This window comes from Centrocercus urophasianus, unplaced genomic scaffold, assembly GCF_019232065.1.
Source record: "Centrocercus urophasianus isolate 14NV4802_14NV808 unplaced genomic scaffold, USGS_Curo_1.0 seq_10, whole genome shotgun sequence".
Classification (NCBI taxonomy): domain Eukaryota; kingdom Metazoa; phylum Chordata; class Aves; order Galliformes; family Phasianidae; genus Centrocercus; species Centrocercus urophasianus.
The window spans coordinates 88,053,417-88,078,130 of record NW_024884142.1 but is presented as its reverse complement, the minus strand read 5'-3'; the positions used below and the strand labels follow the sequence as shown (position 1 = coordinate 88,078,130).

The 24,714-nt window shown below is 41.2% G+C and overlaps 1 protein-coding gene across 1 annotated transcript in view; it reads left to right on the top strand.

The window, feature by feature from the left end:
* Nucleotides 1–24,714, top strand: part of LOC122160824 (tau-tubulin kinase 1-like) — a 44,570-nt gene that overhangs the window by 2,696 nt on the left and 17,160 nt on the right. Inside the window, exons 2-3 of the mRNA XM_042819778.1 lie at nucleotides 13,488–13,646; nucleotides 21,048–21,195. Coding sequence (XP_042675712.1) covers nucleotides 13,539–13,646; nucleotides 21,048–21,195 — 256 coding nt within the window. The 5' untranslated portion in view covers nucleotides 13,488–13,538. The remainder of the gene's footprint in view (nucleotides 1–13,487; nucleotides 13,647–21,047; nucleotides 21,196–24,714) is intronic.

The window sequence follows — 24,714 nt, the reverse complement described above, 5'->3', positions numbered from 1 at the left end:
AGGCATACCTGAGATTTGCTGGTGTGATTGTGGAAGCACATGTCAATGTTTAAGTTCTGCTTTTTTGCTGAAGAAGACAAAGAATGGGTACAAGTAGTGCTTTCCTCCCTTCCTTCTTCACAGAACAAACAAACAAAAAAAAACACCCAGGAAGTTTGTATTCCCCATGGACTTGCAGAAATCCCCTGAAATATCATTTTGAGACACTGTTCAGTTGGAATAAATGTTAAGATTTGTGCAATTGTGTCTGGATTCTGTTGCGGCTACCTCAGCTGTATGAGCATCACCAGATACAAACTGAGAGTTGGCAATACCCCCTCCACATCCTGCAGGACCAGCTCTGAGTCTTTTCCATAATTGGATGGGAGGGGGAGAGAAGGTGACTTACCAGAGTAGCTTTTTCATCAGACCCACAATTCCTTTTGTTTTTTTTCTTGGTTCCACACTGTTTTCCATGAAGTCTTCGTTACTCAGGAACTGTTTACATGGGAAAGGGTCCTTTTTGTAGTTTTGAGTACGAAGATGTTGACAGTGTGATGGACTGAAGATGTAATCAGATGAGATGTGCTTGGAAAGCCTTTCCTTTTGGTGTCAAGACATGTCATCTTTAATTTGGTGAACAATATGAAAGAAGCAGACTGCAGATCATGGGCTGACTCCAGCCATATAGGCACTATGGAAAGCAGAATTAGTGTTTGTGGGCACAAGTCTCCTTTTCTCCAAAGAAAGGGGGCAGCTTAGCCTGCAGAGAGAACTTCAGTGTCAGCTGTGACAGATGGAAGTGAATTCTTTGCTATTCATGTGGTAGGATATGCTACAAGGCTCACCATCAGCCCAGAGGCTACGTGCAGAAAGCTTTGATTTCATGCGGCTCATATAAAGAGACTGCAAACCAGATAAGGGGAAGCTGATCTCTAGTGAAAAGGTTTTGATTGTAGGATTATAACCCTGACTGGTCAGGCCAATATCCCGTATTGCTCCAATCCTTTCTCTAACAGCGATCGAGAGATTATACTTAAGGAAAGGCCAAGAGGACGCATGATCCAGCCTTCTTTCTAAGCACCTTGTATGCTGGGGTGTTGGAAAATGCCATCCTTTTAGCAGCTTCCTAGAAGTTCTTCCTTGAATCCGTACATTCTAATTCTCCAGCTTATTTCTGAGACCTATTTCATCTGTTTCACCTCAAAAGATCCCACTTAAATATCACATACCACTGAAAGTGCTCTTTGTTTCTGTCTTCCTCCCAGTATATTTTTTTTCCTTTACTGTTACGCAATTAGATAGTTCCTCCAGGTTGCTGTTCTTGGCCTTCATACACTGAAAGAGACCATACTTGCCAGCTTCTTACTGGTATGGTGCAGGATGGCTGCAGTGGATTAGAGCACCCACTGTCACCCTGTGATTGTGCCCAGGGCTGAACACCCAGGGAGGAGCTGGAGGCTGCAGCCAGTGGGCACTGCCATTTTCCTGGAGGGCTCCCTCAGCTCTCAGTCATTTGCTGCTCTTGATGACTGGCAGGTTACCATGCTGTCCTTTCACCTTACTAGCTCAGCTGTGTGCACAGAGCTGTCTCTGCAGCCTTTCTTTTCCTCTCCTGTGAATAGGTGTTCCTGATGGCATGCTATCAGTGAGCAGATTTCACCAGTAAGATCGTTGCTAGTCAGCATAAAGGCCTATTGCCACAAGATGTTTTTCTCTCCTTGGCCAATGGGATGTAGTCTGAAAGTACGAATGTATCTGAAATTCCTTCTTTCCTCTCCACAAACCTAAACTTCAGACATTCTTTTTATGTATTCTTGCTCAAACATGGGGACTGGATTGCTCTCCCTTCATATGGGCATTAGCACAGTGCTCTTTTTGATTGGATGCTCCATTAAATTGTGTGCTTTTCTTTCATTTTAAGAGAAGGTTGCTCATGGTGACTTGACATACCTCAGTCAGAGGACAGAAGCTGCCTTGGTGGTGGTGTTATGAGGTTCAGAGCTTTGTGCTTTAATAACATCTCAAATTATTTAAACAGAATCTAGATGGTTTGGACTCTAAAATGTGTTAACTTAGGGATGGTGCAACAAAGTTATTAAAACTAAGTGGTTTCTTTAAATCTTGCTTTCCTTGGGAATAAAATGTTGGCTTCAGGCAGATTTGCTTGGCTACTTCTAAGCAGAGGTGGCTGAGCCCTATGCTTTCATGGAAGGCTGAGAACTTTTGCTTTCAAGGCAGTCATGGAGAGCAGCTTGGCTGAAACTGAAATGGATCTGAGATACCTTTCCTTCATTGTGCTGGGGTTTGCATTTAGCTGAGCCTACATTCAACCACTTCAAGTAGCTCTAAGCTACTTACCTTCTTTCATTAGGGTGAATAATAGTTTTTTCTGCTGATACAAGTCATTGAACTGGCCTGTGGTGGGCAGAAGTTCAAAGCTGACAGGGGTGAAGGTGCTGTTTCTCTTCATTGAAGGTAGTTTTTTAGACTGGCAAAGCAGGAACCTGAAATTGTGAACCCAGGGTCAGCGTGTTTGTAGATTATGGAGGAGGGACTGTAGATATTGCAATATAACCAACACAGAGCTTCCATTGATTCTCAACTTCTTTCAGTAGTGCCTAAGCACCCAGAAACATGTTTTGTCTTTAGTAAAACGTGCAGTAGCTAAAGCATGCTTTTTGAAAGGTGTCTGTCCAGCCTTGGTTTGAAAAGAGCACGAGATCTGAATCTGCCATCTTCCATGTTCCAGGTGCTGGTGTTTAACTTAAGAAAAAAAACTCCCATGAAAAACAGTAACTTTCAGTCATAAAACCTCAGGTTCTAGCAGAAGATGAGCGAGGCAGGGGAAGCCCTTCAGTTTTGTAAATTTGCTTTGTAGTAACATGCTTCTGTGCTAAATTAATTTGCCTTTCAGTTGCCATTCGGATAAGATGCACGTATTTTAATAGAGTTTAGATTTCAAGTGACCAGGTTGGCATCCTGCAGCCTTATTTCAGCTCCAGGTTTTTAGTGACCGTTAGGTGTGGATGCTGACCTATTGGTGACTCCCGTGTCTCTCTCCCAGTTGTAGGCAAAGCCAGAATTGCCTTCTTTTTTTTTGTTGTGCTCTGCAGGCACAGAAATATGCATTATTCCTAAGTGTCTGAACCTGAGCTTGGTTATGCTATGAAGTATTTTATGTGAAGTGTACTTTCCTTCTGCTTTTCTTGACACTTCTACCTCTGTCTAGAAAGAATGAGGAGTGGTTACTCATCAAGCAAAAGTGAGGCTGATGAGACTTTGCACATTAAGCAGGAGGAAAAACAAAAAGGAAAAATGTGAAAAAACAGGAGGAAAAGGGAAAAGGCTAAAACATTCAGCAGAAAGGTAGTCAAATATTTCCTCACTCTCAAGATGGTATGAGATGGAATGAATGCTTTTGGGTTCTGGACCTCAAGACTAGCTGGTTACTTAGGTCTGCAACCTATTCCAAATGTGACAGCAACTCAAAGGTAGGGCTTTTTAGTATGTTTTTTTTTTGTCGTTGTTGTTGTTTTTTTTCCCCCTCTTTAACCTTGCTGTCTGTTTTTCTGGTTGTGGTAAAATTGTTGTTCATTTTTTCCCTGCTGGACTGGCAGCAGTAATTGTGGCTGTGGAGTATTATTAGAAGTGTTTCTCTGGTAGCCAGCTTACTCTGGCACGTTGAGCACAGAATGCATAATTACACATTTCAGATTGAGATCAGTTTGAAAAATTGTTGTGAGCTTTTGCCAGCTCAAATATAAATTTCTTATGTCATTTCTTTAATACAATTATGAAAGGGACTTCAATTATTTTTACATTAAAATAAGACTTACATCCCCAAGTGTTCTGTAATAAGAAATTCTCAGGATCTGGTTAGCTGGCAAAGCATTGGCAAATTGAGGATCAAAGTATAAGTATGGATAACTGCAACAAATCTGCCCTGAGGAACAGATTTTGAAGTGTTGTTTTTCTTCTTTTTTTCAAGAATGACATTCAAGAAATTCTTCTGGCAGGCACGGTGATGTGGTGTAATGTTGTGAGAGATCTGTAGCAGAATGAGAAGACACATGCCCAAGTCATAGAGCTGTTAAACTTGACAGATAAGGAAACTTATTCTCATGGTTTATGGATGAGGAATGACAATTTGCATGGGCTGGGAGAATGGAAGAGCGTGGTGACAGTTGTGGACTAGATGGCATTGCTGGCACATGTGGAAACGTCTTACCTAAAGGCAACCAGGACAACCTTGTAACAAGAACTCTCCCATGAACTTGCTAAAACAATTCCTCCTTGGAAACTGGATGTTGCAGCAATGCAGGAGTTAAACAGATCATACATGCATCTACAAGAATTGCCATAAACTTTTCTAGGATGTTCAGACACAGAGCGAAATCAGTGTGGGCCACAGCTGCTACTGGCATTGATGGTGTTGTTTCCTTTGTTAATATCATCTTTAGATCAGCTACATGGGAAACAGATTCCTCTGGAATTGTAGGTTGTTCAGATAACAATGAAATCTGAGCTTCCAATGTAAAAAATGAGTTTTACACCCCTGGGCACTTTTGTCTTTGAGGGGAAAAAAAAATGCTCAGAGAACTGCTGAATATGGCTGAGGATGTACTGGGATTTCCCAAGGGTAGGAAAAAAAGTGGGTCAGCCATGAGGACATCACCTTTGGGCAATTCACCAGCTGTCTGCAAACTAAAAAAACTGTAAGGCGGCAGTTCAGAGAATGTTACTGTAGATTTGCTTAAAACATGAGGTAGAGGAAGGTTAAACATGCTCCATTGAGCGTGCTCCAACTAAGGGAGAGATTTTTTTGTCTGAAACATGGTAGAAATAGTTGCAGGAGGGCTGCAGAGAGATGGTTGAAGTGACTAACAGCTGGCATGATAAAATGTTTCCATCAGTCTCAGGAAATCTCTTCTGTATAATTACAAACAGTCTCTGCTGTGATCAGCAGTGAGCTTGAAAAACAGGAAAAAATGTCCCACTTAGGCTCATTTAGTCTGGTATGATGTAACAGTGCAGCAAGTGGCACTTGCCTCACTCTAATTTTTGTTAGATTTCAGAAGGCTCTTGGCAGCACAAAGTCTTAGTGTCGTGTCTGTAAATATGTGTTTGTTTGTTTTTTAAAGGAAGATAGAAGCATTTGGGTTAGAAAAGACATCTATACGATCATCTACTCCAACCATCAAACCATCACCACCGTGCTGACTAAAGCCACATCCCTAAGTGCCACGTTGACACATTTCTTGTATGGTTACAAACACAAGGTGCAGATCTGGAGGAGGGCATCCAAGGAGAGGCTCCTGACGTGCACAGTGCCATGAGCAGTGAGTGATCCTTGGGATGGAGGCTTGTTTTCCAACACATCAGAATCCAGATGTTATATGTGGACACTCACAATCTGCAGCAAGTGCTCAAAATGGACCCTGAACTTCACTAGTTTTAGTTTATATACAGTTTTGACAGTTCTTGTAAAATTAGTGGTGTTTCATCCAAAAGTTGAAGTTACATGTAACTTCAATGGAATCCCTCAGTCTGACTTCTTTAGGATATATTCTTTTTGTACAAACTGAGGTGATCCCATCTAGGAAAATGCTGGGTGCAGTCCCTTCTTCATCCTTCTCTGTCTTCCAGAAATTGAGTCCATATATGAAGTACAGTGTTCTCTGCCTTGGCACTTAGTGTATGCTCTTATCCTCTGAATCCTCTTGCGCATTCCATGGAGGCATTCAAGGCCAGGCTGGATGTGGCTCTGGGCAGCCTGGTCTGCTGGTTGGCAACCCTGCACATGGCAGGGGGGGGGGGGGGTTGAAACTAGATGATCATTGTGGTCCTTTTCAACCCTTCTATGATTCTATGAATAGCTTTTTGAGGAGTATCTTGATATTTGCAGCGACTTCATCTAAGATATGATTTGAAGATGAGTATTATTTTTGCTGGAATGCAAGTTGAAAATGGTTGGTCTCAAGCTGTAGGCCTTTTGGTCACTCTGCATTAGGTTATATTTGAGACCGTTAAGCAGCTTGTTCCCAGTTTGCTGTACAGCTGAGCCAGCTGCTCAAGGTAAAATGCTGTTCTCCAAGACTAGTGGCTCCAGCCAGTGACTGCTGGGCAGAGCTCTGAAGAGAGGCTTGTGGTGGTCTCATAGAGGATGGTGGTAAGCTCCCCACAAAAGCCCTCTGCAGGGAGGAAGCAGAGGAATTGCCTTAGAGGGATGCTCTAGGGTACGAAACGGTTGATTAAACAAACTAATCCAGGAGCAGCTGCTGAGAACGTACACAGTCATGAAGAAAAGATCTCCAAGAGCATCATGTCCAACCACTGACCCACCCCCACTGTGCCCTCTAACCGTGTCCCTCAGTGCCACATCTCACTGTTCTTGAGCACTTACAGGAACAGTGACCACCAGCCTCCGCAGCCTGTTCCAGTCTCTGTGTGATGTTTAAAGGTGCAGGCTGAGGTTGACCCTAGAACCATAGAATCATAGACTGGCTCTGATTGGAAGGGACTTTGAAGAGGTTCCAGTCTCCAACAAGTATAACCTCTGGTAGCTCTTGCTTTTGTTCAGATATATTTGTTCTGGCTACCAGCGTACTACTCAGGCTTTGCAAATAGCAATCAATACTGGCTCTGCAGGTAGCAGATGAGCTTAAACTCCAGTTAGTGCTCATTTTTAAGCAGACTATGATATTTCTTTGTTGTGTTAAAAGAGGTTAAGTTGATCATGTTGCAGGAGGGGCTTCTTGGTTTCCGTTTATTTAATTTTCTGCTTGGTTCAAAAATTGGAGCAATTTGGTTCAAGGAGTTTGGAAAAAAGTAACAGACTAATTCTCCTTTAGATGTGGGTTTTGGCACAGAAATAACTGCTGTATTTGACTGCTTTGTAATGTATGCTAATTCAGTCTCTGAAAGAATGCATTAATGCACTAACGTCCAATGTTTTGGCTTGTTTGGGACACATTGAGTGAAAAGGAATTGTCTTGGGCCACATCTATGAAGACTGCTCTGAAAGTAATGCCTCTTAATTATTTCCATGGAAAATACAATCCATACAAAAACACTGTTTAATGGAGCGAATTCTCCGCTTTAAAACACTATTTTTGTTCTTCACAGCTACCACCATTAGTTATGCATTTGGACAAGGAATAAACAAGAGCCTACATGCCATATTCATAACAGTCTGCAGCAGTGGAGGTGACCCACTGTTTCTGTTGCCACTGTTGAAATGTACCACCCACCACTTCACTGTGTGACATCCACTGTTTGGACTCCACAAACATTCAGGAAGCACCAATGAATGTCAATGGCTGCCATTGTTTTTGCATGGAGGAATTCAAGTCCAAACTTTTGCTCTATGCACTTCCATGTCAAACGCCATTCTGTCACGTGGCAACAAAATAGAACAGGATATTGGTGGGAAGGTTCAACCTCTACTGCCACCTCACCAACATCTGCTTTTATGTCAACTGGAAATGGAGTTGCATATCAACAAATGAAATTGATAATTTTTAGGGCACTCTCAAAATCCGTTCTCAAATTCCTTTCTCAAAAAGCAAAGCACAGCTGCATGCTTATTGCTGCTCTCAGGGCCTGTGTTCAGGCACTGTATCACAGTGCACACCACCATTTGCCATAACAGAGTCAGCCCCACACTGTGCCCTCCTCCTGTGCTGGTTTCAGCCTGTGCAGATCGCACACCACTGTGTGGTTGTTGGGAGTGATGGGTGCCCAGGCTGTTTGCTGGGCCAGATTTGCTGCCCTGGTGGTGTGCAGCCATGAGTTAGACGTGCCTGAGCTTGTATGTTTGGGGCTTTGCTTTCCGTAGGTCATATGCTGATAGTTGTAAGTGACTGTGCAGACTGCAGTACCTTCACTTAGCTGTGTAAGCAGGTAAGCAGTAACAGTGCTGTCAAGGAGTGTATGCTATCACATTTATTACACTCTATTTAGTGCAGCCCGGTGTTAGCAGTGAGTCTGGAGCTGCCTCTTTTGATTGCAGCATTTCAGATTGTTTTTCAGTCATATTTACGTCACTCTTTTATGGTCATAAAACAGAAGCTTTTCAAAGGTGAAAAATAGTCCCAGCATCTTGCAACCTCGCCTTTAGATCTCTATTTATTTAGTTTTACAGAAATGAAATGCTATGAATAGCAAATCCAGACTTTCTAAGGCTGATGTCCTTGCATACCTATGAGAGGAGCATGTCACAGAGGAGACAATAAGCCACAACTGCTAGGAGTTGAGCCCACTCTCTGAGCAGGATTCAGAACAGCAGAGGCAGGCAATGAAGGGAGATGTGTCTGCAAGGAACAATTCAGAACCTTTCGAGCTCCTGCTGTCAGACTTACCCTAACATATGACTTGTTTCAAATTGCTGTTTCAAATTCAGCAGGAGGTATGATGTGTTCCAGGGCTGAAGCACTGTTAGTGCAGTGCAATGTATTTTCTTCTAATCAATTCTCTTATATTGTCGCATGCATTTCTATCCTAATAATAGAATGCTGGTACAAGGTGCAGCTTAGTTATACAAAGATTTAAGGATACATATTTTTGTTGTTTTAACACAAGGTGTTTCATTTTTATGGTCGGTATTGTGTGCTGGAAACAGATAAAGTTTGTAGAACAGTGAGAGGATGAGTGCCTGCTGTTAATCCCGCTATTGACTGAGCCCAACTTCTGCTGCTCAGTTGCACTTGGAAGCTTTGCTGCTGTTCTTTCTTACTTCTAAGCTCTCCTGAACCTTCTTTTATGCTCATTCTCTGCTGCTTTGGTTTCATTTTGGCCTAATGCTGGTAAACCTTTCTCTTTGTAGGATCTTTCAAATCAATATTCATGGTGGGAACAGTTAAGTTATGCTTAAGTTCTACTTAAAACATTTTTTTTTTCTTCCTCTCATTCACATATTGGAAAGAGAGATTGAACTGACTTCCAGGTTACACCTTACTGGGGTTGCTGCTCTTGTTTTCAGATGTCTGGTCTAATCTCGCCTAAAAATCCTTAGCTCACATCAACTTCTTAAGACATCATTGGGATCTGCAGTTAAGGTGGATCCCTTTTCAGGATGGGTGACAACGCTTTGATCAAGTGATGAGGGTTCTGGGCTACAGCAGTCTGAATAATCTACACTTGTTCTAATTGTTTTAATTTGTAGGCTTCCAGTGGTGAGGATGTGTCCTGAAATAGAGTGGCATGTTGTGATTCCTCAACAGTGAGATAAAGACTCTTAAGACTGTCCCAGGACCTTTAGTAAGATGGTGAGAGACAGACCTCCAGAGCTTTGTTCTGCTGTTTAATAACCACTCCGAGTCTGATGACTTTTCAACTTGGCTGTAATTTGAACGCTACTAACAAAGCATACCAAGACTGAAATGAACTAATATGGGAAAGATGTCACACAAATAGTAGAGCTTTCTTCAAGGAAGATAGCCAAGAAGATATCAGGGGTTGAGAATAAGAGCAGGGAAAGCATATAAAATGTCTTACCAGAACGCTTATACTGCCTTCAGCAATCGGTGAACTGACGGCTTCTTAAACTAAAGGTGAAATGTTTGCATGCAGCTCTTTAATGGATTTCTAATTGTTATTTATTTTAATGAATTTGTCAAGTCAGTTTATGAATCTCTGCAAGCGTCCGCAGTGAAGAGTTCTTCAGCTCGCAGCTTCTGTGAAGTTCCTTTTGCTTACGTGAGTCAATTTCTTGAAGAACACAGATGTGAACCAGGGAGATGCATTTGATGTAAAGCTCTGCCTGATGGGTTACAACATTGGGCACTGCACTGAAATAATTCTCATGCAGACCTTCCTCCTAATTTTACTACTGGTGCCTGCCACAGTCACGCTTTTCTGTTGGTCTACGTGTTCATGTCAGTTCAGTAATTGCTGCTATATTACATCAGTTTTCTTGCAAGCTGCCTTAAAATTAAAAAGACCATTTAACCATGTGTACTATTCACTAGAGCTGCCTAGATGCCAAACAGAAGGAACATATAGCAGAGCAGTGTGTCAGAATACTTAGTGAGGCCTTTTAAGCATGGATGGTTTTTTTTGGATATATGTATTTTTTTTCAAGGGCCAGGACTAAATTTATAAAACACTACAGATTCTCCAGTATGGGCTGGAAGAGACAGCAGTAAGCAAGAGCTGATTTCACACTTCTGGATGCTGAGGTTGGCCAAGAGACAGTTCTGTTATTGTCACTGTTTCTTTCTCACACCTGCTTTCATTCTGCTTCATATGCTATTTCTAGGAAGCCAGTTTCGCAGTGTCTTAGGCTTCCTCGGCACCCTTCCTTCTCTTCTTAGGATACAGATACAAGTGTTTCTTGGAAAATGGTACATTTCCTACAGGAAGAAGACAATCTGAAAGTCTTTGTCTTCCCAGTTACTGTCTTCCAAGTTATGTGCCTTTGCATTCTGTAATCTCTACACCTTAAATCTGAACATGACAAAGATGTTTCAGAGTTCACATACTTTGTTACCACTGGAATCAGAAACATCCTTACTGGAGCTTAAGAGAACTGTTGTCCTTCCATCTCTGCTCCAGGTCCCGGTAAGTTCAATGAGTCCCCACTCATTTAACATATAGAGGTGGTGCTCTGTGCTGTCTGTTGGGTAGAGCCCACTGACCATCTCTCACCACCTCACTTCCGTAGCTACACCAGCAAATTCATGCCTAGCAGGGGGCTGGCAACTGGCTTAGATGCTGGACAAGCAATATTTACACTGTATCTGATTTTTTGGGGGATGGAATACTGCATACCACATATACACTTATCTTTGCATAGAAAACATAACTTCTGCCCCTTCTTTGGCCCTTTCTGGGACACTTCTGGAGATCTTGATCAACGTGTGCTGTATTTTTTGTTATGGCTGTAGGCAGTGCTTCATGTTACTCTGATAAACCCTCAGTCAATATGCCTAAGCTTGTTTCTGCAGTGTTAATGCTGCCTCAGGATAAGATTTTTGTTACGTTATCACCGTTTTGTGCTGCTTCTGCCATCTAAAACAGTTTGAAATTTGTCTCAAGCTACAATTAAATTGTCTTTTTTGTTTGGCTGTACCACTGTGGCTGTACCAAAGTGTATATAAACTTTGCTATGTAATTCTTTATCACCAAATGGCTGCTACTCATGGTAGTTCCTCAGGAGGATTTTATTCTATTTCAAAGCCAGTAAAGCTTTCTGGGACTCCTTGAATGACAAACACACTTTTGTGGGTTTTTTTGTGCAGTTAGTATAACATTGATAAAGAAAAATGGTATATTCAGTACCACAGCAAGCAGTTCTGTCTTGCCTAGCTATGGATACTGTCTCTCTTCTAAAATTATTCTTTCACATTACTTCCTGCCGCTGCTTACTAGACCAAAAACTTCTCATGCGCATGTGGCATCAGTGCATGCATCATGCCCCATGTTTTTAGGAATATTGCTTCCAACAAGTGAAAAATAGTGCATAACTGGGTAAAACTCCCAAATTCCTTTCTGTCTGTCTTTGTTGCTACTGCCAACCCCCCATTGTGGCGCTCCAGCTGACTCTGTACTGCCTACATGCCAGAGCTGCACTGTGCTGTGCTTGCCCTCATTGAGGGATGCCGAAAGACTTTCGTGTACCTGCATCTCTGTACAGCTATGTTAATGCATTTTTGTATTCTTGTAACACTAAGGGTTTAGGACAGACTTTTGACTTTTTAAATTACATGTAATTAAATGTCTTTTATTTAAGTAATAAAGAACAGCCAGCCCCAGGAAGGATTTTAGGGAGGTTCTCTGTCCTGTACAGCCTGCAGTGAGGTACTGTGCTCTTGCCTCCTAGCACATGCAGAGCTCATAGGGATCATGTGTTGGATCACTTCCACTGTTCTGGTTTGGGAATGGCATTAGAATTGCTCATTAGGAGTAAGAAAAAAAAATGTTCTGCTGCCAAACACAGTGTGTATTTTTTTCAGTGGAGACTTTTCCAGTTTCTTACTGCCATCAATAGCTGGAGGCTGAAAGAGCTGCTGCCCCATACAGACGCAGGACTCTATGGGAATTCAAAGTATTTCACAGCGTCTTTTCTTCTGAAGTTTCTTTATAATTCAGTTTCCTTCCTATTTCTCTTTCATCATTTTGATTGCACTCTTATCAGATGTTGGATTGTATGAACACTTCACAAAAGCCCTCTTACTGCATTATATTCTGCTGCTTGGTTCTTCCACAGTTATGTTCTATTTCTAGAACAGCATCTTCTTTTGAGGTGTTGCGTATATTTTCATGTTTGATCATCCTCTGTGTCTTGTGACATATTTCTGTCTGCCTCTTCCTTGTGCACACTGCGTTGCTGGTCGCTTCCTGTCCTTCCTTCTTGGTCCTTTTATTGCTGGGGAATTTTCTCTACTTGAGCTCATAATTTAATGGGGACTTTCTTCATTTTTTTTTTGGCCTGAAGAAGTGTGGTGATCTTTCATTCTCGTTCAGTATTTATGGTGTTGAACTTATTTAACTTTGCAGTCAGAGTGCTGCAGTAGCTCTCGTTTTTAGGAAGGGAAATATGGAGTATCTTTAGGGAAGAAAGGTAGAACAGCAAAGAAAGCTTAATGAAAGATCTATGCAGCCTGGCCTACTTCTAAAGCAAGCAAAGAATCTTAGACAAAAAGACAAAATGCATTAAGAAGATCATCTATTTGTCCTGTTTCAAATTAATTTTCTTCTAGGGCAGAGCTAATGTGCATCTGAAAGTCAATTTTATAGAAGAATTGTAATAAAAAAAAATGAAACAAAATTAATTTTGGTGTAGGCTATCTGGAGATCCCTGTAAAAGCAGGGAAAGAGGCATGAGGTAGAATGTAAACACCATAGCAATAAGATATTTTTCTATATCTTTATTTGATAATTTTTAGCAGTGCATATGCTATGAGGAGGACTAATTTATAGATGGCTGAAGCCCTTTCTAACCATCCCTATCTTCTTTGCTTGGCTGTTCATCACAGTATCTTTAATCCTGGCTCTCTAAAGGCCCTTCAACCCTATTGAGATGCTTTTAAGCTTATTGAATGCAATTCCTGGCAAACCCCTCTGATTTGTGTTGGATGCCATCCAATGAAAACCATAAAAACTGCCCGTGTTGCAGCTGCTCTCTTAAAACAAGACCCTTTTGCCGGGTAACTGTAACAGCTCTTGCAGCATTTGGCATTAGATTCTCCTTGACTTTTTGGCTGTCAGGCACAAGAGCACTGGACTCCTGCATGGTATAGCTGGTATCTATCACCTTTTTAGTTTGTGCTGCTGACCTGAAGCATGGTTGCATCTGCCAAGTGTATGCATGGATTGAGCTCGGGTATCTGTATGGTGAGTTAGCCTTCTTTCCTAAGAAACTGGTTCTGAATTATAATTAATAATATTATAAAATTAATATTATATCATCATATTAGGTAAGCAAAGCCTGTGGAAATGTAGCATGCACTGCCATAACCTGTATTAATTCTACCATTCTTTACCTCCACCCCTTTTTTCCTCAGATAAATGGCTCATTTAAATTGGGAGCTACTAAAATACTCTCTGGCTGGCAAATGCAGTGCCTAGCAGCAGTCATCAAGGACGAACCAAACATGAGTGGAGGAGGGGAGCAGGTCGACATCCTTCCGGCCAATTATGTGGTCAAAGATCGCTGGAAAGTGGTGAGTAGCTCTGCCTTTGTGCTTCCTTTGGTGGCCCCAGAAGACCACCTCCTCCTGTAGTAGTATAGAAACTTGCTTGGTTAGTCCTGGGCTCCAACACGCAACTGTGGAATGGTATGGTTTAATGCTTTAGTAAGATGCTGAAAGAAGATATTCTAAACACCAGAGCAATATTGACTATCTGGTATTTTTAGAAGACTAAAGCTGCCAGGGGTTTTTAGTTAGGATTGAACTGTTGCAGCTGTCTGAGTCATCTTTTAATAAGAAATTTGGATTTCGAGTTATTCTGGCAAAGAATACTAGAAAAGTGCCTATAAATAAATTACATTACAAAAAGATAATTCAGAAGCAAATGCTTGAGGTTATAACATAATCTACTTCAAAAGTCAGAAATTCCATAATTAGCTTGTTGGTAAACTTTGATGTTAATTTATTCTAGCACTTTTTAAATTACATCCTTACATATTAAGAGTTCTAGGTCTTTGTAAGTCAGCTGTCCTCTCTAGTGTGCAAGCTGAATGGGGTAGCCATTCAGCAGCCATTTCATCTTGTGTGTACGTTGTGTGGCTGCAGATCTTAATATCAATGGCACGACTGCCATTTGAACTCACCTTTTTGTGTTCCTTACTGCTGTTGTATCTGTGTCAGGAATGTTTTACTGGGTGACGTAAGAGGATGTACTTCCTTTTACATGTAAGGCTTTCTCTCTATTGCTGGAGTGAGGTGCCTAGGAGTGAATGGGTGGAAGTAGCATTATATCATCACCTCAGACAAAGAAAGGAGAATATAACATTAGATTAAATGTTAATTAAAATCACATCTGTGCCATTGTGTCCATTTCTGACTTGAATTACTGGCAGTGTTTGAATAATTAAAATCACTGCACAAAACTCTCTAGTTTGAATTGCAGATGATTTGTAGTAGTAACACTAAGGAGTTTCTCTGTGCTGACCAGATGCAGCACAGCTGCCTTCTGAGTTTTGCAGTGAGTTGTGGATAGCAGAGGATGAAAGAAACTCAGAACTGGGCTTCAGCTCCATGTTGAGGATAGATTATTTTCAACAGCCCACTGCAGATAAGATACCCTCCTTTGTTAGTGTTACATTCTGCCTGTATCTCTTTGTTGCTCTTAAGAAGTTACACTTTGCTTTGTTCCTGTTACTCCCCCATTGCCTACCTCTCTTCATCCTAGCATTTTGCTTGTGGTTTCTCCACGGCCTTCATGGCTTATCCCCTAACAGTCTATTTATTTTTAAGCAATTCAAACTGCTCCTCAATCTCCATGCTTCCTGAGAGCAGATGGAGGATCTCTGTTTTCTTTGCAATTAGATATCAAAACAGAGACAACTCCCCACCCCTTCCCAAAGCTTTCCGGAGCAAATGCAGGGAAGCCTTGCTGTGCTCTTGCAGCTTTTGGCTGGGGCGCGTACATTTGTTCTGGAATGCTGATGCATGTGGAGGCCAACTGACGTATGGGATCTGAAACTTGTTCTGTGCTTATGGACTTCTCAGGAAGTGCTGTTTGCAGTTTTTAGCCAACGGTCTATCTCACAAACTGAGATTTCCTCAGACCTTACAGTTTGATCCATTGGTACACGTTCATTGCAAAGCTGACATTAGATGCAGTTCTGATGCTGGCTGTTGCTTTGAGTATATTGATGCAGATACTCTTGCCCTTTCCTCTGGACACTAGCTAGTTTGGGCTTGTGCCATTCCTACAGTTCATCAAGCGTCAAGGTTCTATTTCTTGGCTGGGAGTGCTAAAATGTCTTCTGCAAATTATTATATTTTTGTGTGTGTTTCTGTTTGTTTTTCTTTCACAGTCCAAGCCAAGTAACTTTGTTCATGGATGCTGCAAGACTCTTTAAAAGCCTAAAATATGTCCAGTTATGCTCCTAGAGAAACATTTCAAACTGACTTTAAATTTCTGTTGACACTAAGCACAAGATTCAGTGGCTTTATTATTATTGTGTGAGCATGGGGACAGCTAGAAGCTCTACCAAGTACTCTACCTCAGAAAATACAGAAACATGCAGGTGTACTGCCAGCAACAACTAACTCTAAGTGGAATAACTGCCCTTCATGTTTTGTAGTGCTGGCTTACACTGTTCTTAAATACTGCAGTGAGATCATGACTCTGCTTGAAGTGTCTGAGAAATTGCATCATTTGCTTAAGGCCAGAAATAGCACTGAGAAATCCTGATTCACCCATGGTATTTTGCTTTGTGTTAACTCAGTTGTGTTGTGAGCCCTCACTGCATGGTCATTGCTGGGCCCCTCAAGAGTATATGTCCATTAGGCAGGTCTTTTGTGCTGTCCCCTTGGTGTGCCAGGTGTCGGTGTGTGATCAGTCAGAACAGGGAGCTGCATGGGACTCGGAGTAGTCTGGCAGAAATATACCTCTGTTGGCCCAAGGGATTGGGTACCATAGGAGCAAGTTACACATAAAAAAGGGGGGTGTTCCTTAAGTGAGTGTAGTTTATTGGTAGCTTTTTTTTTTTTCTTCTTTTTTTTTTTGTCATAGGCATTTCTGAATTTAACACATAGCATGTAACCTGGACAGGCAGAGCTTTGCTGTGAGTAGTGGATCCTGCTCAAGCAGGTGTGTGGCATATTTATGTGGCGCTGGGGCCGAGATGCCAGAAGGTTTTTTGTGTAATTTGTTCTCCCATTGTGACTATCTCTGGCTGGGCATCTGCTTGAACCTTGTGCTTCTTAGTGCTGGCACACTTCCAGTATTGAGCCAAGTTCTTATTTTAGATCAGTTTAATGTATTCCTTGAATTCCTTTCGTCCTCTCTTCCTATATGCTTGGTGACAAATTCTGACAAATGAAGATGTTAGTTCTCTGCAGTTAGCTTGGCAGTAGTTCATTTTCCCGTTGCTCCAAGTGAGTAAAACTTGGCTTTCTGACAATGATTTGTTGTTGTTATTTTAGGAGAAAGGAATGGACAGGGAGTACTTGTGCCTTTCATCAAAACTTAGGGACTTGAAGAAGTAGTCTTTTGAGTCATCATTCTTTACCTGCAGATGTTTTAACTAGATGAAACTTGAATGGTGCTAGAACCATGCAACTCTCGCTGAGGCCCCACAGGATGACTTGATCCAAATATGCTCTTTCTGATGTATGCTGCTACACTCAAGGATGGGAACTAAAACATGGCCTGTATATAGAACTAAGTCTAGGTGTCTAGGTGGCTTCTCAGTTTGTGCATGTTTTATCTGAGTTAGTTACCCCTTGAGAGCAGTGCAACTCCTAGGTGAGTGGACTCTGAGAGTTTGGTGAATATCAGTCTATTCTTTCTTACTTCTTGTTAAGTCAGATGAAGCCTGCTTGCCATTTCTGGATGAGCTGGCCTGTTGAGATGGGCTGTAAGAGTTGCAGACTTGACCACAGAAGTACTCCTAACGGGTAGATGCAGTAGTTACTGTTTGCCCTTGGCAGCATCTGAAGCATATGGATGACAGCCTTGTTCCTGGCTGAGTTCGCTGGCCTTCAGTTTGGTATTTCGCTCTGTCTTAAGAGCTCATGTTCTGCTTCCCGACCTTGCCACTGACACTGGGACTGAACATCTCTTTTCTTGGGAAGGTCTTATCCGTATATAATATCCTTGGAAGGCAGACTTTGATTAGAACAGTGATGTCTTATTCACTTGCTAAATAAAAGATCAAATTTGTAATTAAAGGCTATTTTTGGTTTCTGGGGGGGGAGGATTGGGGTGGAGTTGGAGGATTGCCGTGTTATTCTGGCCTGTCCCTCTGTGAAACAGTGCAGTTTTCCATTTTCCCAGTGGACCTGTACTTTTTTCCTGCCAGAGTACTTTTTCTGCTTAATGGGAAGGCCTCTTTTTTTTTCCTTTTTTTTTTTTTTTTTTTTTTCCCTAGGTTCTGAAGGATTTTGTTGCAAGTATCTTTCTGGATAAATCCAAAATGTTAAGGATATATAAAGGAGACTTCAAAGGGAATAGTCTGTGTTTTGTATAACTGCTGACATGTCCAGAGGGGCTTTAGGTATTGGTTTGCTCAATTGGGATGTAGAAATTTTGTGTTGGTTGTCCTGAGAGAAGCCCAGTCTGGGGAATTCCTTGAACCCCCTCATCAGAGCTTGCTACACCAAGCAGAATGGCTTGGTAACAGTTTACCAAAGGGCTTGATGTGTCATGAAGACTAGAAAATGGAAGAAGTGCTGCAGTGTTCTAAATGGTGATGTGGTCACTGGTGGCATACTGAAAGGACTGTAAGCATGTCTGAAATGCAGCTGACTTAGCTTTAGCTGTCTATGTATGAGTCAAAATAGATACCTGTATTTAGTAGGTGAATTGTTTGCTCAGCTCCTCAAACATGGATACATAGCTTCCATGCAGGCTCTTACATTTTGGTCGAAATAATCCTGCTTCTGACCTCAGCCTAAAGAGTAGTTGGTCTGATGAAAGGTAGAAGAAGGATGAGATTAAACTATTCCCTGGGAAGAAAGGCATGGGCTGGGTGATTCGTGATTACCTATTATGTGATTTTCATTAGACGTTCCCTTCTCTTTCTTGATTTTGTATTTAACATTTTCCCTATTTATTTTCTTGAATGGTATGTGTCCATCTCTCATTTGTGTCCAGCAGAAAGCTGTGTAGAATTCACCTTAGGGCAGTTGAACTTCCATAGAGTATCCAAGCAACAAGGAGATGCCTGCATGGAAGCCCTTGACCTCAGCTAAGGCCTTCAGTTGCAGTATAACAACTTGCTCACTAACAGAGAAAAGGAAATGGCTGCTGATTGCCTCTGGATGTTGCTAAAAGACCAAGGAGGTTGGCAGTACTGGTAGTGATGAGCAGGACCATCTGGTGTGCTGGGAAAAGTATGCTAGAGGATAATTTCCATAAAGGAGTGACTAGAATGTATGTATAAAATCAGCTTTCTGATTCAGAAGAAAGTTGTCTTAATCTCACATCATCTTGCATTTGTTGCTCTATAGACTTACATGCATCTTCTAATTCAGTTGTTTTTCCAGGTGAGCAGTCTTAATACCTGAACCTTTCTTCCTGAATCTGCTTTTCTGGTACACACTTTCTTTTGTTTCTGCTGAGGTGGCAGTCCTAGGCTGTCTAGTTTGTCCATCCTTAGTTTCCCAGGCTCACAGTTATTCTCTTAGTCCTGAAGTGAACCACTTCTACCTCTTAAGGAGCTTCTAACAGCAAAGTGCTCAGTGGTGTATATTGTACACAAGACCTTCCTACAGATGCTTACATTGTTGCTATCCTAATTGTATAACTGTGCTGTTCCATTCACACTGTAATAGCTTCGCATTTTGACAACTTTATTGAGGACTGTCCATGTTGGGGCCAGTGAATGGAAAAGGATCTTCGTGTGATGGCTCAGAGGTATTTCTTGCAAGATCAATTTATTGAATTTGCAACCAGGCAAGACATTTGGGTAGCCTATGTCTCCTGTTCAATCCTGCTGTGTTATATTTGTTACCGACGACTTTTGTTTATGATGATGTGCATTTTCCCACTGAGACTTCTCCCATCTTCCTTCAAGGTCCTCCCAGGTCCCAAATAAGCTTTTTGCTACCTTCAGCTTTTGCTATTCCTTTTTTCATCTTCTTTGTCATTAATATGCCAAGGAACAGAAGATCCCATGTACTGAATACTGAGATATTACCTGATGTGTTATTGTGCTGAATGTAGCATTGATTTGATTGAAAGATTTTAAATAGTCAGCTCACTTTGTATGAATTTCCAAGTAGAAGCAGAGCTGCACTATAATAATTTATGAATATGTGCTGACCTAGTTATTGGGATGTTTATTGTTTGAATATGCCTGTGTAGCTCAGCAGAATGTTGTGAGGAAAAATAACAAGGGAAAGGAGAAGAAGAATGGCTCCAGATAGCAACTCTCAAAAGGTTATCCAGAAATAACTTCAGAGACAATACTTAGGGTGTTAATCCTAAAAGTACTACAATCTCTTGTACCAGCTACCATGTAGAAGTGTTTTTCTTGACCTGTGGGACAGGAAAGCAAATGTTTTTGGTCACCTTGTGAAGAAAATCTTGCCCTTGAGAGTCTGGAACTTTTATTTATCAAACTGGGCAGATGTACAGGACAGGCTATGTGATGCGGAAAACATCCAAAAACATCATTTAAACCTCATCAAACATTGTGTAAGATACATGTTCGAGTGTCTGGCTGATTTAAGCTGCCTTTTCTCTTCAGTTGTGACTGTTGCTTTTGGAAATGAGCAGTCCTCAGGGCTTCCAGAGCAGCTGCAAACAGTGCATGCGGAATGCTGAAGAAATGGGCTGCGGTTAGGTTCAGAGAATAAGTGCTAAGTGGATCAAAGGAGCTCTGGTCTAGCTATGCTGTAAACCTGAAGTTGTTCCTGTGCAACACAGCGTGCTTTAAACATCTAAGAGAAACAGAAATTTTTAAAAAAGTAAAGGAATTGTCCTGGCAAAGACACTGACATTTGCAGGAGTCTGTCTTACATACATATGTATATCTATATGTACATATGCTTTCAAGTCTCAGCAGAAGGAAAATCAAGGAATCACTTTCCAGGAAAAGCTCAGCTTGTGCTCTGAGTGGATGATTGCTCTAGAACAAGCAAATAACTTACATAAAGTGGGTGCAGATCAGATGTGCTGAAACCTGGGCATCTTTAGCTTTCAGTTTGTTTTAGCTTCCAGGTAGGGAGATGGTAGTATTGTGATGCAGTGCTTAGTTTTGCTTAGAGACACAAAAAGCTTCATTTGATGTAGTTTAAAAAATAATAATAACTAGAGATTGAGAATCAGAATGGAGAAGTTCCTGTGGCTTGTGCAGGACTGCTTTGAGTTAGTGCAGTTGTCAGTTCTCAGAAACATGACACTGAAGTAGCCTCACTAGCAGTGCAGGTCAAACATCTGAAAACTTCCTGTAATATTTAGTTCTCTATTTAAAATCTTGCGAATGAGGTTCAAACTTAATTTTATTTATTACTTGCAAACATTAATTCCAGCCACTGTAGTTGTGTTTTACTGCAGAGATCAGTGTGCAGAAGATGAATGACAGTTTTTATCTTTCACACTCTACATAATCATTCTGCTATCTCCTTAAAGGGTCTTTCCTTTGATTTTTGGCAAGAACATTATTGGCATAATAGGCTTTACCATTTGCTTTTGTATGTATCACGTGTCATCACTTGCAGAGCTTGTTTTTTGTTGTGCAGCAAAGAATTTATACATAGCACAGTCAAGTGGGCAGCTGGACTTCTGCCTAACTGTGCACTGAAGGGATTCAGGCACAGCACAGACTGGGAGCTGAATTTGTTCCTGCCTGTGCATTAAAGAAGCTAGTGCTTGGCTCTGTGGGAGACAATTTGTTGCCATCTCTCTTGTGCACTGTAGCGAATCTCCTTGTACTTTTCTAGTTGAAGAAGATCGGTGGTGGAGGCTTTGGGGAGATTTATGAAGCAATGGATCTGCTTACCCGGGAGAATGTGGCCTTGAAGGTGGAATCAGCTCAGCAGCCCAAGCAAGTTCTCAAGATGGAAGTAGCTGTGCTGAAGAAGCTGCAAGGTAAGGCAAGAAAGCTCTTTGAACTCAAAGATAGAGGTCAGTGTGCACATTAACTATTATAATCCAGACTTGCAAATGTTTTCCGTAAGTTTCTCTTCATCTACTTTGTATAACCATTAGGTCATGGCCTGAACCAATGATTGAGCATCTGGTGAGGGAGTTTGGCCAGCCCTGGGAGCATAGGTATGAGCAATTCACCAGTGTGAATGGAAGGAGTGAACCCTGGGTTCACCCCACCCTAACCTCATTTGAGGGCTGGCAGCCAAAAAGGAAGCATCTCTACTTGGAGATTGCCTCCTTTGGTTGTTTTCTAGTGAGCACTTATTCTCAGAAATAGGTAAGCTATTCCTCCTTTACTACCAGAGTGTGACCAATGCCTTTCTTGGGTAACCTGAAAGCTAGTCAGTGGTAGCTATATCCTCTGCCTTGTACCATACAAACCTGCAATGTTATGTTAAAAAATTTAACTCAGAAAATTACTGCATTCTGCAAAGCGTCCTATTCAAATGGGTTCCAACTATAGGAGCTGCTTTTGTTCACTAAGTTAAAATAATAATGGGGAGACTAAAATTATTTATACACTAGTCTGTTTTCTTTAGTGGTATTGATTAGATAATACTGATTAGGTGATACTTATTAAAGCAAGTGATGTCTGACTAAGAAGTAGTTAGATGGTTGCTCCTGAAGGACTGGAACGGTGGTTGTGTCTAAAACACTGAGCGTGAAGGAGTCTCCATGTAAAGTGGTTCAGTAGTAGATAAGTGCAAAAAGTGCAGCAGTTGCTCTTGGTTGAGGATATAGCAAGGGCTCTTCTACTAGAAATTGAGAGCTGGGGGAGGAAGGAAACAATTTCCAAGCCTGCCCTTGTGAAGCTGAGAACTCCTGTCTGCAAAAGTGCAGTTGTACTGATTTCTTGGTGAGGCCAAAGGCAGCTACTGGCAGATACAATTTTTATGAAAGGATGTTTTCTTTGGCAGGATTTGCACTTGAGCCAGAGAAATGTCTTCTCATGAGACAGTGAGCTGTGTACTTATCACTAAGTCTCGTGCTTCAAAGGTATTGTGGCCCTATGTCAGTGCTTGTACCTTTTCACCCTCTAATCCAATCAACTCTGGAGATTTTGTACAGGGGTAACTTTTACAGGTCTTATCAAATGTGGGTTAATGTCTGTGTCACACTGACTCTGTAGTGACTTGCATTAGTTTTGCATAGTTGAGCTTTTACAGGATGAGGACTGATAAAAGCCTTTTTGGAATACGCTTTATTATAATAGATACTTCTGTGCTTGGGAAAGGGGATGAAAGTAAAGAAGAAATCAACCCAGATCATTAAGACATTATTGCTGGTGATATGTGAAAGGTCTGGATATGCAGAGGCTCTTGGAGAACAGCAGAGCAGGTGGCTGAGTTCTGAAATGTAATGAGAACCTGCAAAGCAGAGATTTAGATTTTTGCATTTGGTTGTATGCTCTCAAGTGAGTGAGTGGTGTGACCGTGTAGAACGGCTTGTTATTGGAATAATGAGAAAGGATGCTATTATGCTGGCTAATGTCAATGCATACTATATCCAGAGCAGGGAATGCTTAAAAAGCATGACCTGAAAATACCAAATCAGAGCTAACATCATAAAATGTTCAGGGAACTGACTAACACATTTACTTTTCCATCAGCATTTGTTGTTGAAAATAGCAAGTGCTTGAAAAGCAGCCAGAATTGTATGCAGCGTGATCTTGGTAATTTAGGGGTGGGAACAGAAAACTAGGAAAGTTCACTGGCAAACCAATTAGTAAGTATTAAGGAACAAAAAAAAACAGAAGCAGCACAAGTGACTATGCATCAGCTATCTGGCATTTAAGAATGACAAATTACTTCAGCCATGTTTGCACAAATCGAACTGCTCTGTGAAGAATATAGCTTTTTTTGGTTCAAGGTTAATCCCCAAATGCTTTACTGAAATAAATTATAAAGTTAAAATAAGAAATAAGGTTGAGAGATTTGGGAATCATGCATTGTGTATGTTTTCATAGTGACCTGTTGAGGAGAGGTGTGAAGTCTTTCAGAAAAGGAGGCACTGACTTTGGGCAAACAACCGGTGGAAGAGAGTAAGGTGGTGATACTAGCGTAGATGTTTGTCAGTTTGTGCTTTTCCAGATGAAAAGCAAGGGGAAAGCCCTGTAGAGTCGTTCTGTTCTGATCCTAGTTGATTCAATTTTTCTGGCTGCATAAGACTTTTTATTTGTTTAGGTACAATGTCTTTGCCAAAGATAAAAATCCTTTCTGGCTTTTGTTGTTACTTGCAAGGATCCTGGATCACCCTCACTTTCCCAGTCTCTGTACTGTCTGGGAGGTACCAGCAACAGTACCCTTTTAGACTGTGAATGAAACATGGTTAAAAAACCGTCTGAATCCTCACTGCAGGATGATATTCCAGCAGTCATAGCTAATAGCAGAATCAGTGGCCACAGAACTAAAACACTGGACTTCTTGTTACTTGGATTCACAGCGTGTTTACACTCTGTCTGCTGTAGGTAAAGTTCTTCGCTGTTAATCTGCACCAGACCTGAGTGCAGGAGTCACTTGTCGTTTTTGTTGGGCTTAATTATCTCTGGCTGATCTGTCCCTTCCATAGTTGAAGGAATAAGCAGGACTAAGCTTATCCACAGCATCAAAAAGCTTCTCTTGAAGAAAGCTGCCGTGCAGTTCTGAGCTAGTTAGCGTTATGGAGAGTTAGGAGCCACATCAGCAATGGAAAGTTTTTACAGTAGTGGACTTCTGTGGTGTAAAGCAATAAGAAAGCAGCATGTAGTTTGTAAGTGTAGAGATAATAAAGTAATAGTTTAAAAAAAAATACAAAAAGATATTTTTCTTAAGACAGTTAATAGGGAATTATCCTGTTAGTGGTGAAAATCTTGCCTGTGACAAATTCAGGAGCTGTTTCAGGAACTGTTTGGCACATCTGCAAAGGGAATTTCTGCACAGATACAGCTTCTCTATCAGAAGAGTACTATTCTAGTGCCAAGCCCTTCTTTTATTACTTTAATCACTATTAAATTATTTTCAAGTGATATAATTATATACAATTGTACCACTTGCAAATGGCTTTATCCTTAGTTAGTGTTTTGTCTACTTTGCAATCAAGTATTTTGAAAACAAGTCTGAACTGTATTGTCAAAGTACTTCGTGCAGATAGAGCTTGCATCCAGTACAGAAGGTTGTTGATCTAGATACATCTGAAAGTGTTTGGCTGTGTAGGTAAGGCTTTAGATCATATGTGTTAAAGAGGAATAGAAATAAGGTCTGTATGGCGAAGTGAACTCAAAGTTGCTTGTCCGGAGAGCAAGGGCTTCTATAGCGTTGTCTGTGTCTACATTAGTGAGCAGTATAATATGAGCAGATCAGTAAGTTACAGCAGTTGCTGAGAGCCTATGCATCTTCACAGTATATGACTTCAGGACTTTTAGACATAAATAGAGTGTGGTCTGGGAACTTTGCTTTGGTCTAACTTCAACCAGTCCCTTGG